General features: G+C 56.6%; 1 protein-coding gene across 1 annotated transcript; it reads right to left on the bottom strand.

Moving 5' to 3' along the window:
- Positions 1-718: 718 nt before the first annotated feature.
- GAL3ST4 (galactose-3-O-sulfotransferase 4) lies at positions 719-9,677 on the bottom strand. The gene is made up of 4 exons (XM_083710366.1): positions 9,419-9,677; positions 6,699-6,868; positions 6,185-6,506; positions 719-3,613 (listed from the first exon to the last, which is right to left on the bottom strand). Exons 2-4 carry the CDS (start codon positions 6,809-6,811, stop codon positions 2,795-2,797), a joined length of 1,254 nt encoding a protein of 417 aa, XP_083566492.1. The 5' UTR covers positions 6,812-6,868; positions 9,419-9,677; the 3' UTR covers positions 719-2,794.
- Positions 9,678-12,613: the final 2,936 nt, after the last annotated feature.

Genomic DNA, 12,613 nt, shown 5'->3' with positions numbered 1-12,613 from the left:
TGCAGCAGCTTGGGCCGGCTGACGTGTCTGAGGCAACTAAGGCAAGTGCAGCTGTGGCCCAGTCGGGCATCTCAAGGACCCGGTGCAGGTGCGCTCCTGATGGAATATATACAGTGCATGAGCTGCTGGGACAAAGCAATGGGAGCTCACCCCGTCATGTGGATTCGAACTGCAAACTTTCTGGACCTTCTGATTGGCAAGCCCAAGAGGCGCAGTGGTTTAGACCAGTGCCAGCCTCGTCCCTCGGCCTGAAGTGAGATGAGCACCGCACCCCATAGTCCCATTTGTCTGGATTTAACTTTTGGAGCTTCTGCTGCTTTTACCATCACGTTGCCATACACCTGTGTTTGCCCTGACATTTTGCCAATTCAGCAAAATTCCCCCCTGACACCATTTTTGCACCCGGAAACCAGGACCTGTCAGGAATGGGCAAGCCTAGCCATGATGCTCCCTGGGTGTCCCTGCCTTTCGGCCTCCCTCACAGGGGGGTTGTACACCCCTTGGGCTCCTTGGAGTGGCCACCTGTCAGGGATGCCTGAGATGAGATTCCTGCATTGCAAAGGGTGGGGCTAGATGACCCTTGGGGTCCCTTCCAACTCTGATTCTAGGAATACAGATGCAGTAAGTAATAATCAACAAACAAACTCCAGGTCACTGCTGAGCAACTCCAGAAATGCAGGCAGGAAGGATGGAAAGAAGATGAAACGTGGAGCACACCAAGCAGCCAATAGCATTTCAATCTTTTGAACAAGGAACAAAAAGAAACAAAAAAGGATTTTCTCCCTTAAAAAAAATGGTTAAGAGTAACATCCTTGAAAAAGAAAGCAACAAACACCAAGCCCTAAACTGCCTTGTGGTGGGATCTGTGGATCCAGCCGTGTCATAAGTGCTGGGAGGAAGAGCCCAACAGTGCCCACCGCTGGTGGGAAGAAGCTCCACAGTCCCCAATCGAAACTGATCAATGGCGGCTTGGGTGGGGGAGGTTGGGTTGAGGGTCTTCCTCTCCCTCCAGCCCAGCTAGCAGCTCTTTGTATGTGGCCTCCTTGGCTATGGAGAGAAGGGAGCAGCCTTGGTCACTCTGGTGCCTTCCAGACATTTTGAACTATAACTCCCATCATGGGAGCTGTAGTCCAACGTGTCTTGAGGTCACTGCCTGGATGAAGGCTGGGGCTGATGGCAGCTGGAGCCTAAAAGGCCAAAGGACTACCTGCTGATGTGCAGCCTCTCGCCTCCAAAGGATGTCTTGGGACTCCCTGAGGCCTGGGTGCCCAAGCACCCACAAAATTCCCCACAAAGGGGCTGGGCACCCACCAATTTTGGTGCCAGGGCCCTGCATGCTGCATGGCACCCATGGCCCTGGGAACCCATGATCATAGGGCCAAGTTGGCACTCCTGCCTTGGCATATAGGACCAGGTGGGCATCTGTCACCAGCCCTTTGGGGCATGCTGGGGCCCATGAACACTTCTGGCTCCCAGGAAAGACATGCCCTCCCCCCACCCCACCTGCAGGACCAGCCTCAGCCCCCAGCCAAAGAGCCCCCCCATGGCCAGAGCATGCCTGGCTCTGCCCTCTAACCAGCACCAATTTAAGCTGCTTCCCTCCACACACCCCACAAGTGTTTAAAGCCCTTCAAGTGAGTTGCTTCTGTGCTCCACACAGAAGTCCTACAAGGTGAATGGGGCAGTATCGTTAGTCTTCCATTGCAGACTATGGATGGGGAGGGGGGAGAGAGAGACCCCATCTCCTTCCCATCATGAGTCTGCGGCCAAAGCAACAAAATGAACCTGGGACTTTGAGGCTCCCATGTCAGCAGGCTGGCCCTGCAAAGTGTCACTCAGGCCCACTGTGGCTGAGTCCCAGGTCAAGAGGTGTGGGGTTCCCCCCCCCCAATGCAGGACCCCACTTCCTTGTGCAAAGTCAGGCCTGGCTGAGGATGCCGAGCTGAGTCACACGGCAGGATCCAGCGGCTGCTCTTGAGTTGTGCCTGAAAAGACATTGTCGGGTCCACTTTTCATTCCGTCCTCACTGACAGGAAGGCCTCTTGAAGCTGATGACCCAGCAGTGGCCACATTTAACTATGGGCTGTAGTGGCATAGCATGTGGGGGTGCTACCAGGGCAACTGCCCCAGGTGCAAAATACTTGCCTTGCCCTGGGCGCTGGCAACCCATGCTATGCCATTGATGTAGGTACAGGTAGGGAGCTGTGTTGGTCTGCCGTAGTCGAAACAAAACAAAACAAAATAAATAAAATAAAATAAAATAAAATAAAATAAAATAAAATAAAATAACAATTCCTTCCAGTAGCACCTTAGAGACCAACTAAGTTAGTTACTGGTATGAGCTTTCGTATCTGAAGAAGTGTGCATGCACACGAAAGCTCATACCAATAACTAACTTAGTTGGTCTCTAAGGTACTACTGGAAGGAATTGTTTTTTTATTTTATTTTATTTATTTTATTTTTTGCCATTGATGGGCTGCATAAAGTCCCTCCTCTCCTTTGGTGGTTTCTGCGTAGAGGTCGGATGGTCATCTGCCACGGATGATTCCTGTATTGCCAGGGTTGGACTGGATGACCCTTAGGGTCCCTTCCAACACTATAGTTCTACAAAGAAGCCCTTCCTTCCACCTGAATCTCCCAACATCCAGAGGGAGCTTCTTCTGGGAATCCCAGAAATGTGGGCAGAATGAGATTTTTCGTGGCAGCTCAGGTCCTCTGTGCCTTCAGCGCCCAGCCCATGCCAAGCCTGTTGGGGGCCAGTTGGCCTTTTTGCACCCCCTTCCGCTTGCCACTGCTACCTCACCCCGCCGGCTTGAGAGCCGTTGCCCTGGGGGGGCGGAGGAAACTGTTTGGCATCCAGAAGGTCCTTGTACTGGAGCTCGGGAGTCACCATGCGCTGGCACAGCGCCTGCCATTCGGGGTCCAGGCTGGGCCTCAGGACATAGCCCAGGATGGGGGCCTGCCCAAACTGGAAGGGACGGATGCGCTCGTCCGCAATCTGCCCCGCCTCCAGAGGGCCCCCTCCCCACAGGCACTGCTGCATCCGCTCTGCTCGCCGCTGCCGCAGGGCATCCACCTCCCGGGCCAGGCGTGCACGGCCAAAGCGCTCTGCACGCTCCCAGAAGCTGCGGTTAAAGTGAGTGTAGAGGTGCCAGTCCAGGTTGTTCCAGGCCTGGAGTCGGGCAGCCTCCACGGGCGCCAGTGGGCGGACGGACTCAGGGCTGCGGAAGTTGTGGCGGAAGGCCAGGACGTCCTCCTCTCCCCAGCAGAGGGCATCGCGCAGGAGCACCAGCGATTCGTCCATGTGCTCCGTCAGCAGGACCAGGGGGAAGGTGTGCTCCAGCGTGGCCAGGGCAGCCTGGATTGGGGCCAGGCCCGGGGCTGCTGGTGGGTCCAGGCCAAAGTCGAACCACAGCAGGTTGCGGGCGTAGTGGTTGCCCCTCTCGCTGGGGCGGTAGAAGCGCTGTGGCGAGGCCAGGAACTGGGGCAAGGTGCCGGCGCGGCGGAAGGCAGGGACAACGCTCCGGTAGTAGGAGAAGGCCGACTCGGCCAGGGAGACGGGGTGCCTCACGATGGAGAAGTAGAAGCTGTCCGGGGGCATGACTTTCTGGACCTGAGGAAGGAGAAGGAGACATGTTGGAGGGAGTATGTGGGGCAGAGTCTGGTCCTCCAAATCCCCCAGCCTCATGTGTGTCTGAGGCCCAATTTGCCCTTTGGCAACGGACAGGCTCTCGGCACTTGCTCAGAGACACATGTCTGCAGTTCTATGAGTCTTTGAAATGTCCAGTTTTGCACTTGGGTAGAAAACCAAGCTGCATTTGCCAATATAGTGGTACCTCGGTTTACGAACTTTATCCATTCCGAAAGTCCATTCTTAAACCAAAACAATTCTTAAACCGAGGTGTGCTTTCTCTAATGAGGCCTCCCGCCACCGGTGCCCTTCCACCATCCAGATTCCATTCTTAGACAGAGGTAAAGTTCTCAAACCAATACACTATTTCCAGTTTTGCAGAGTTTGTAAACCAAATTATTCTTAAACTGGGCTGTTCTTAAACTGAGGTACCACTACAGTTGTACCTTGGTGTCGGAATCTCCACTCGGCCGAGCTGATAAAGCTGAGTCCTTCAGAATCACCCTCCGATGAATAATTAACGACCTGAGCCTTTGATGAGGCTTCCAGGCACATTCCGATTCAGCAGAGAATCAAAGCAGCACGCGGAAGTGATGAGATTTATGGCTACATCGTTATGCTTTATTTCTTACTACGCAGACAGGAAAGAAATATACATCCTCTCTCTATGAGAGCAACTGAAACAAAGGAACAACGGAACAGGAAACCAGTAATGTCACATCTGTCTCCCGTGAGACTTCCAACAGTCTGGAAGGTCTCTGGAATGTAAACAGAGTCCTGTGACTCTAAGCAGCTGCTCAGTGGCAAACAGAAACTAACACATGGATCCCGAACGCCTTGTAAGTTGAACGTTTTTGCTCACGAATGCTGCAAACCCGGAAGTGAGTGTTCTGGTTTGCAAACATTCTTTGGAACCTGAATGCCTGATGGGGCAATTTCCTGCAGCCCTTCGGAAGCTGCACTTGGTTTCTGAATGTTTTGGAAGTAGAACAGACTTCTGGAAAGGATTCTGTTCGTACTTCTGAGGTATGACTGTGTATGTGAAAAGGATCTAGAAAAGAAATAAACCAATGCTGTACCAGCAGAAGTCTAGTGTCCTGATCAAGGGAAGTCATAGTACTCCTGTATTCTGCCTTGGTGAGACCATGCCTGGAATACTGTGTCCAATTATGGGCACCGCAATTTAAGAAGGATGTTGACAAGCTGGAAGGTGTGCAGAGGAAGGGTGACCAAGATGACGAAGAGTCTGGGAACCAAGCCCTATGAGGAATGGTAGAGGGAGCTGAACAGGAAGAGCCATTCAACAGTGCAATGGACTCCCTTGGACGCTCAATTTCTGGTGAGGCAGCCTAGAAACGCCTTTATTTCTTTTGCTGCTGCATCACAGGGTCTGAAAGACTTTTAAAACTGCCATTGGAACAGCCCACTTCTAGGTGGATGTCAAGCCATTCCTCATTCAGTCCCCCAAATCTGAAACCCAAGTTTTCACTCTTGCACGGGGCTAAGGCTGGGAACCCTCTTCGCCTGCACCTACTCATGGATAGCCACCAGTTTTCTGGGGAATCCTGCCTTGCAGGGGCTGGACTATCTGGCCCTGGGGGATGCAGCTGGATCAGAGCAATGGAAGCCCATCTAGTCCAGCCTCCTTTTCTTGCAGTGGCCAACCAGACGCCCGTTATGGGAAAGCTGCAAGCCAGGTCTGAGCAGAAGAGTGGGATTCAGAAGCATGACTGCCTCCGACTGACTGTTGTTGTTGTTGTTTAGTCGTGTCCGACTCTTCGTGACCCCATGGACCAGAGCACGCCAGGCCCTCCTGTCTTCCACTGCCTCCCGCATTTTGGTCAAACTCATGCTGGTCGCTTCGAGAACACTGTCCCACCATCTCGTCCTCTGTCACCCCCTTCTCCTTGTGCCCTCCATCTTTCCCAACATCAGGGTCTTTTCCAGGGAGTCTTCTCTTCTCAAGAGGTGGCCAAAGTCTTGGAGCCTCAACTTCGACTGACTAGTAGCCATCAATAGCCCTTCTCCTCCTTTAAAGCTGCCCAAATTGGTGGCCACTGCTGCCTCCTGTGGGAGGGAGTTCCACAGTTTAACAAAGAAGGACTTGCCTTTCATCTGCCCTGAATCTCCCAACATTCACTCTCCTTAGATGCCCACAAGTTTGAGAGGGTGCATTACAGAGGCACTGGTTCAGACACCAGCCTCCACATCATCATCATCAAATGTTATTTGTATCCCGCCCTCCCTGGCCAAAGCTGGGCTCAGAGCAGCTAACAATAAGTAAAAATAGCACAGTGTACAGAAAACCACACAGTCAATTAATTAAAATACATTCCAAAATCAATTCAGAATCAAATTAATGTTAACCATTGGGCTAGAGCTCTATGAGGATTACAGAAGGAGAGAAGGGATCAGACTGTGCCTTGGCCAAAGGCCTGGCGGAACAGCTCCATCTTGCAGGCCCTGTGGAAAGATGCCAAGTCCCGCAGGGCCCTAGCCTCTTGTGACAGAGTGTTCCACATGCCCCACTCTTTGAGCCCCACCTAGTCTCACCTCTGGCAAGTTGAAGCGCATGTGGTGGCAGAGGATGTCGAAGGGGCGCCCTCCGGGATGCCACCCTTTGACCCGCCGTGCCTGGAAGAGGTTAGGGTAGCTGAACTGGTAGCGGGCGGGGAGGGCAAAGCGCAGACCCCGGGCGTCCCCAAAGCGGTGCAGGAGGTTGATGATGGTGCTGCTGCCCGTCTTGTGGCTCTTCAGGAAGACCAGGTGGCGTCTCGGCTGGCAGCGGTGTCCTGGCCGCCCCTCCGCCTCCTCCTGCTCCGCTTTGGGCAGAGGGGGAGCCCAGGGGGTCGGAGGCAGCTGGGACAAGGAAGCCCTGGAGGAGGAAGAGGAGATCAGAGAAGCCCTCACTGGCCAGCCTCAGGGTCACAGGGGGTTGGGCTGGATGACCTCTGGGTCTCTCGTCTGACTTTCCAATTCTAGGATTCTATGGCATTGCCTTGAGTGGCCACCGGGGGCACTGCTGAGCATTGGGTGGTCCTGAAGGCAAGGAAGGTGGAACAGTTACCTCTTCTGAAAGGAGACCCCAAAGAGCTGGATGGTGAAGCCGATGGTCATGGAGACAGCCAGGGCGGCCCACAGCACCTGGAAGCGGCAGCAGTGCCCATAGAGGACCCTCATGGTCCTCTGGCCTCTGGGGGGCAGGGCGAGAGAGGGGCAGGCCAGGACGCCACAACCCTGGAGGGGAGGAGGAGGTTGGTAAATGGAAGAAAACAGACCCTCAAATCATGCCCCTCATTTGTCTCAAGTTCATAGAACTGGAGAGCTGAAAGGGACCCCTGGGGGTCATCCAGTCCAGCCCTCTGCAATGCAGGAATCTCAGCTCAAGCAGGTGGTCTCTGCTTTAAAACAAAACCCAAGGAAGGAGAGTCCACCACCTTCTGAGGCAGCTTGTTCCTCTGCCAGTGCAGAGGGTTGGACTAGATGACCCTCAGGATCCCTTCCAACTCTATCATGCTACAAATCCATTGGCTCAGAGCAGTGGAAAAGAAGCTTGCTCCATCCCTCCCAGGCATGGGCAACAACCTCTGCTCAGCCTCACCCACAGGGAGAGCTCGCCTGAGGACCATTCAGGGCTGCCGAAACTCCAGAGGGAAGCAAGAGGCAGATTCTGCGCTCAGTTCCTGGAGGTGCCCGGCCTGTGGGGGGCAGTCAGAGGATGGTCATGGGGCTCCTCCCCAGAGCTGCTTCTGGACTTCCTCACCCCACACCCGTGTCACACTCCCCACAGTTGCATCCTGGAGCCCAGCACAGAAGAGGCAGCCATTTCTGGGGCGTGCAGGAGCAACACCTGGCCAGTGCCAACACTGGTCCTGGCCCTCCCCGCCCCACACCTGGCCTTCCCTCCCACTCTGCACACATCTCGGCCCAACCCAGCTGCTGCTGCTGCGGTGTCTGGCAGGATGAGGAAGCAGCCAGGATGTGCTTGTGGCAGGAAGGAAGCCCCCTCCCTCAACAGAACAAATGTCCCAGCCCCAGACAAACCAGGTAGATGGTAGGCTGGCATTCCACTGGGCAGGAGAGGCTCCACTGGGTCAGGGGTTCCGTGTCCCTGGGGAAGGACGCCTGGGAGAGCCTCCCAGCCCCTCAGCCACCCCATTGCTGCTGCTGCTGCCTCCTCTTTGGCGCTTGCCCTTTGCCTTCCGCCTGCCACTCCTCCTTAAGGACTAGGAGGATTAGAAGGCCTGGAGCAGCCTGACAGATGGCAGCAGCCCTGCGGAGGAGGCTTAGGCGGCACCAGGGGAGGAAGGGGCCTCTGTGGGTCGGGACTGGGACAGCCCAATGGGCCCTGCTGCTGCAAGGAAAGTGGGAGGGGATTGCATCCTCCACCCTCCCCTCCCAAGGCTGCTCCTTGGTCCTTGTGGCACCCCAGAGAGCCAGTTCCAGGAGTGTCTTTGAGGGCCCTGGCATGGAAAGAATGGGCAGAGAAGCAGTTTCCTCCCTGGTGGGCAGCCAGCGAAGCCCCATGTGGGAAGATTCAGGGCAGACAAGAGAAAACCCTTCTTAGCTAAACTGGGGAACTCCCTCCTGCAGGAGGAAACAATAGCCACCACCTGCCTGGCTTTGCAAGAGAGGGCTATGGAGGGCTAGTAGCCAGGATGGTTTGGCCCAGATCCTGCTTGCAGGTTCCCTGAAAGGCTCTTCTGAGGTTCTTCTGAATGTCTTCTGTCCTTCCAGGGCCCCCCAAACCAGCCCTGTCTGCAGCAATTGTCTGCCCCCTGCCCCGGTCTCCAGTGGGGTAAAGGAGGGTCTGCTTGTGGGGAGACTGATAAAATGTCCAGGAGATCTAGAAACCAAGCAGAATGAGGAAGGCTTGAGGGAGTTGGGGATGTTTAGCCTGGAGAAGAGGAGACTGAGAGGAGATACCAGATAGCCATCTTCAAATATCCCAAAGGCTGCCCCATGGAAGAGGCAGCAAGCTTGTTTTTCTCCTGCTCCGGAGGAGAGGACCCAAACCAACGGATTCAAACGACAAGAAAGGAGATTCCGACGGTAAGATCCCTCGGGAGGTTGCGGACTCGCCTTCTCGGGTGGTTTTTGAGCAGACGTCGATTGGCCCGCGTTCAGGGATGCCTTAGCGGTGACTCCTGTGCTGCCGGAGGTTAAGCTAGAAGACCCCTGGGGGTCCCGCCCAGTGCCACAGTTGTGTGACTCTGCGCTGTCGCCCCCTCGCCGTGCGCCTGCCCTCTCCCCCCGCAACCCCTCTCGGAGCGCCCCGGGGGCGAGGGCCGGCTTTCCCCACGTGGCTCCCTTGGCACCCGCAGCGGAGCAGCTGCCGGCCAGCTGTCCCGGGGACACACGCCCTGCCCGGGGGCCTGGCGCCCCGCCCTCCCGCTTCCACCAGTAACTCCGAGCCGAGACTACCCTCCGGAAGAAGGCGAAACACAGCGGCTTCTGGGCACGTGCAGAGCGCCTTCTCCCTCTCTGCGCTTTAAACTGCCCCCGCCCCTGGGTCTGGACCCAGCTGCGGAAGTTGGCTCTGCTCACCAGCCCCCCAGGCCCCCCGCAGCTCCGGCTTCGCTTCTGCTGCCCCGGACTTTTTTCCGGTGGGGGGATCATCTGTCCATGCAGACTAGCTGAAAATGCATGAGAGGGCAACCAGCCGGGAGGGGAGTTCTAACCACCGGAGATGCGGGGGGGGGCCTCCCTCCTTCCTCCGCCTTGCCCTCCCCTGCAATGAATCAGACCCATCTACCCCCTCCCGAAGCGCAGCTTCTCCCGCCTCACCTGGGAAGGGCAGTGTGTGTTTGGGGGTGTCGCTCAGAGCCGCCCCCCGCGGTTGCCCGGGCGCCTCAATTCCATCCTGGGGGGCTGGGGAGAAGAGAGCCCGATCCGAGCCTCTTCGGGGGAACCCCTCGTTCCGAGGGTGGGGGGCAGACTGGCGTGGCGGAGCTCCGCCACCTCTCTCCTTCCCTCCCTGCGTTGTCCTTCTCCTCTTTCTCCTCCCGAACTTTTCCTTCCCTCCTTCTCTCCGCCCCCTTCTGCCTTCCCAACTTTTCTCTCCCCTCCCCCGCCGCCGCCCGCCGGCCGTCTTTTGTCTGCGCCGCCCCAGCCCCTCTCCGGCCCCTCTCCCCGGCCGGCGGCCGAATGGCGGGGGGAGACGGAGCTGTGCACGATTCTCCCCCGCCGCTTCGAAAAGAGCAGCGAAACGCCGCCGTCGTCCCGCGTCCCCTCCCCTTCCTTGGGCACGCTGCTCCCAGAGCCAGTCTCCTGCGGGTCCTCAGGGGGCAGGAAGCGCACTCTGCACATGCTCTGGAGTCTCTCTCTCTCTTGCTGGATTTCGGGGCTGAATGCTGCGGTGCGTGGGTTCGCTTTCTTCCCGGCTCAGTGCCTCCTCCTCCACTTTCAGCAACCCAGACGCCCCCTCCCTGACCCCCCACCCGGATATTTTAGGATTTTTAATCTCATGGTCATGGGTTCCAGCCCCACCTGGATTGCAGGGGGATGGGCAGGTGACCCTCGGGTCCCTTCTATGGTTCTATCAGCTGCTCTTTGGGCCCTAAATGTTTGGAGGCTCCATGGCCTGCAAGGTGAGGGGTTCCTGCTGGGGCAAAAGTGTCCCCGCCCCAGAGGCAGAAGATTCCTGCATGGCGGAGGGGTCAGACTAGAGGACCCTTGGGTACCCCTTCCAACACTACGATCCTGCAACTGTCTTTCTTTCCCCTCTATAGGGCCTGCTCTGGGGAGGGACACACAGAGGGGGACCCACACCGAGGGAAGAGGCTGAGCTTCCGCCTTGCAACAGGAGGCCTCAAGCCCAACACCGCCCACCGCCCCAGCATCTCACGTCAGGGTTAACACAGCAAGTCAGAAGAGCCCGCCGCTGCATCATGGCCGTGGCCCCTTGAGTCCAGCTGCCACCCAGGTGCCTCAGTGGGGGGTCCACAGGTGCAAGAGCAGCACCCTCCCCGTGGCCTCATAAACCCCGAGTCAGGGCACCTGGGATGGACCCCAGGGGTCTGACTCCATCTCAGTCTGGAGGGGGCACCCTCTTGGCCTCCCCCTTCAGGCAACTGGGCCTGAGCTCAAGAGGCAAGGCCACCCCCATCCACTGCCTGCCCCAGGCCTCTCTTTTACCCCACCCCCTCTCCACCCCCCCTCTTGCACAAACAAACATCACCCCCAAAACAACCACCCCCCAAAACAACCACCTGACAAGCAAAGGCTGGCTGTCAGCTGTGGAGATGGCCTGCTTGCCTCAACACCCCACCAATGTGCAGGGCTCATCTCTCTCCCCCCAGCACCTCCAGAGGTGGGACTCTGGCTCCCTGCCCTTGCAGGCTCTTTCGCAACCTCTCTGGCTCCTTCCTAGGAGCTGGCTGCCTCCATCCCTGTTCTCTCTCACACAGGCACACCCCACAGTTTGGCCTAGGAAGGAGGGGAGGGGAGCCAGCCCCCCCACTCCCACCCATGGGGATGGTCTGTCATGGCGCAAAGCAGATGTGGCCAGTGGGGAGGGGCAGCTGCTCTCCAGAGCCCTTTCGCAGAAATGATAAACTTAAGAAGAGCCCTCCTGAATCAACCCAGGGTCATCTGGCCAGAGCCCAGGAGTGGTGGGAGGCACCAGCTGGGGAGCCCCCAGGGGAAGAAAGCACAGAACTAGAGGACTGGTGGTGGGACAACAATGAGAGGTCAGAGGGAGAAGACGGGGCAGCCTGGGAGGAAGAGGTGTCAACTGCTGGAGAGGCAACGGGGTTCAGCGAGCAGGAAGAGGCTGGAGCAGAGAGCAGCTCAGATTCTGAGGCTGAAGCAGAGGCTGGAGAGGAGGAAGGCTGCTGAAGAAGCCAGAGTGTCTCCTCCTCCTGCTGCAACCACCTCCCCTCCCCTGCTGGTCTCCCAGAGCCAGAAGAGGTATGAAGAGGGTGGAGCAGAGACAGACAGGGTGAAAAAGTTTCCAATTGCTTGGGAAGGAGTTGCTGTGCTCACTAGGCCTGGCCTCCTCTTGGAATAAAAAGGGTTAACTTTGCTGACACTGTGAGTTATTGCTGACCTGCTCCTGACCCCCGCCCTGACCCCCCAGCATCCTGGCCTCACAGTGGTTGAATAGTTGCCTGCTGTGGGAAACCAGCAAGCGGAGTCTGAGCAGAAGAAGAACTCGCCCCTCCTGGGGTGTCCAGCAACTGGTGTTCAGAAAGATAGCTGCCTCCAAGCATGGCCAGAGCCGTATTTCCTCCCCATAAATTTGTAGAATCATCTTTTAGAGTCATCCAAGTTGGTGGCCATCACTGCCTCCTATGGGAGGGAGTGCCGTAGTTTATGTGCTGCATGAAAAAGCATCTCCTTTTAGGTGTCCTGAATCTTCCAAAATTCAGGTTCATTGGATGTCCATGAGGATCATGGAATTGTAGAAGTGGAAGGAACCATGGCGGTCATCTAGTCCAACCCCCTGCAATGCAGGAATCTTTTGCCCGACTTGGGGATTGAACCTGTGACCTAGGAATTAAGAGTCTCCTGCTCTACCAAGTGAGCTATCCAGGATGCAACCAAAAGGCTCAGAGGGTGGAGCAATTCCCCTATGAAGAAAGGTGGGCTGTTAGAATCATAGAATGTAATGCAGGAATCCAGAGAGTTTAGAGAAAAGGCTGGTAAGAAGCAACACAATAGAAGAAGTTGTGCATGGCTTGAGGAATGTGGGTGGGGAGACATTTTTTCTCCCCCTGCTCCTAATCACAGTGGGCTCACCCAATGAGTATGTACATCTAAAACTCTGGTCTGTTGCCGTGGGATGCAGCCATGACCGCTGCCAACTTGGGGGGCTCCATCATGTGGGGATGAGGGGCATGGTGTCCTCCGTGAGTATCTGCTCCTCCCTCTGAACCAGGGGAGGCTGTGCAGGCCTTGAGTCAATGCCCAGAGGCCGTGACGGGCTGGAGTGGAGTCAGCAGATGGAGTCTGGAGCCAGGAGGTGGTTCTCGTGTCCAA

The sequence above is a fragment of the Podarcis gaigeae genome (genome assembly GCF_964106915.1).
Source record: "Podarcis gaigeae genome assembly, chromosome: 13".
Classification (NCBI taxonomy): domain Eukaryota; kingdom Metazoa; phylum Chordata; class Lepidosauria; order Squamata; family Lacertidae; genus Podarcis; species Podarcis gaigeae.
Note: the sequence above shows the minus strand (reverse complement) of the source record. Positions and strands in the feature narration are given on the sequence as shown.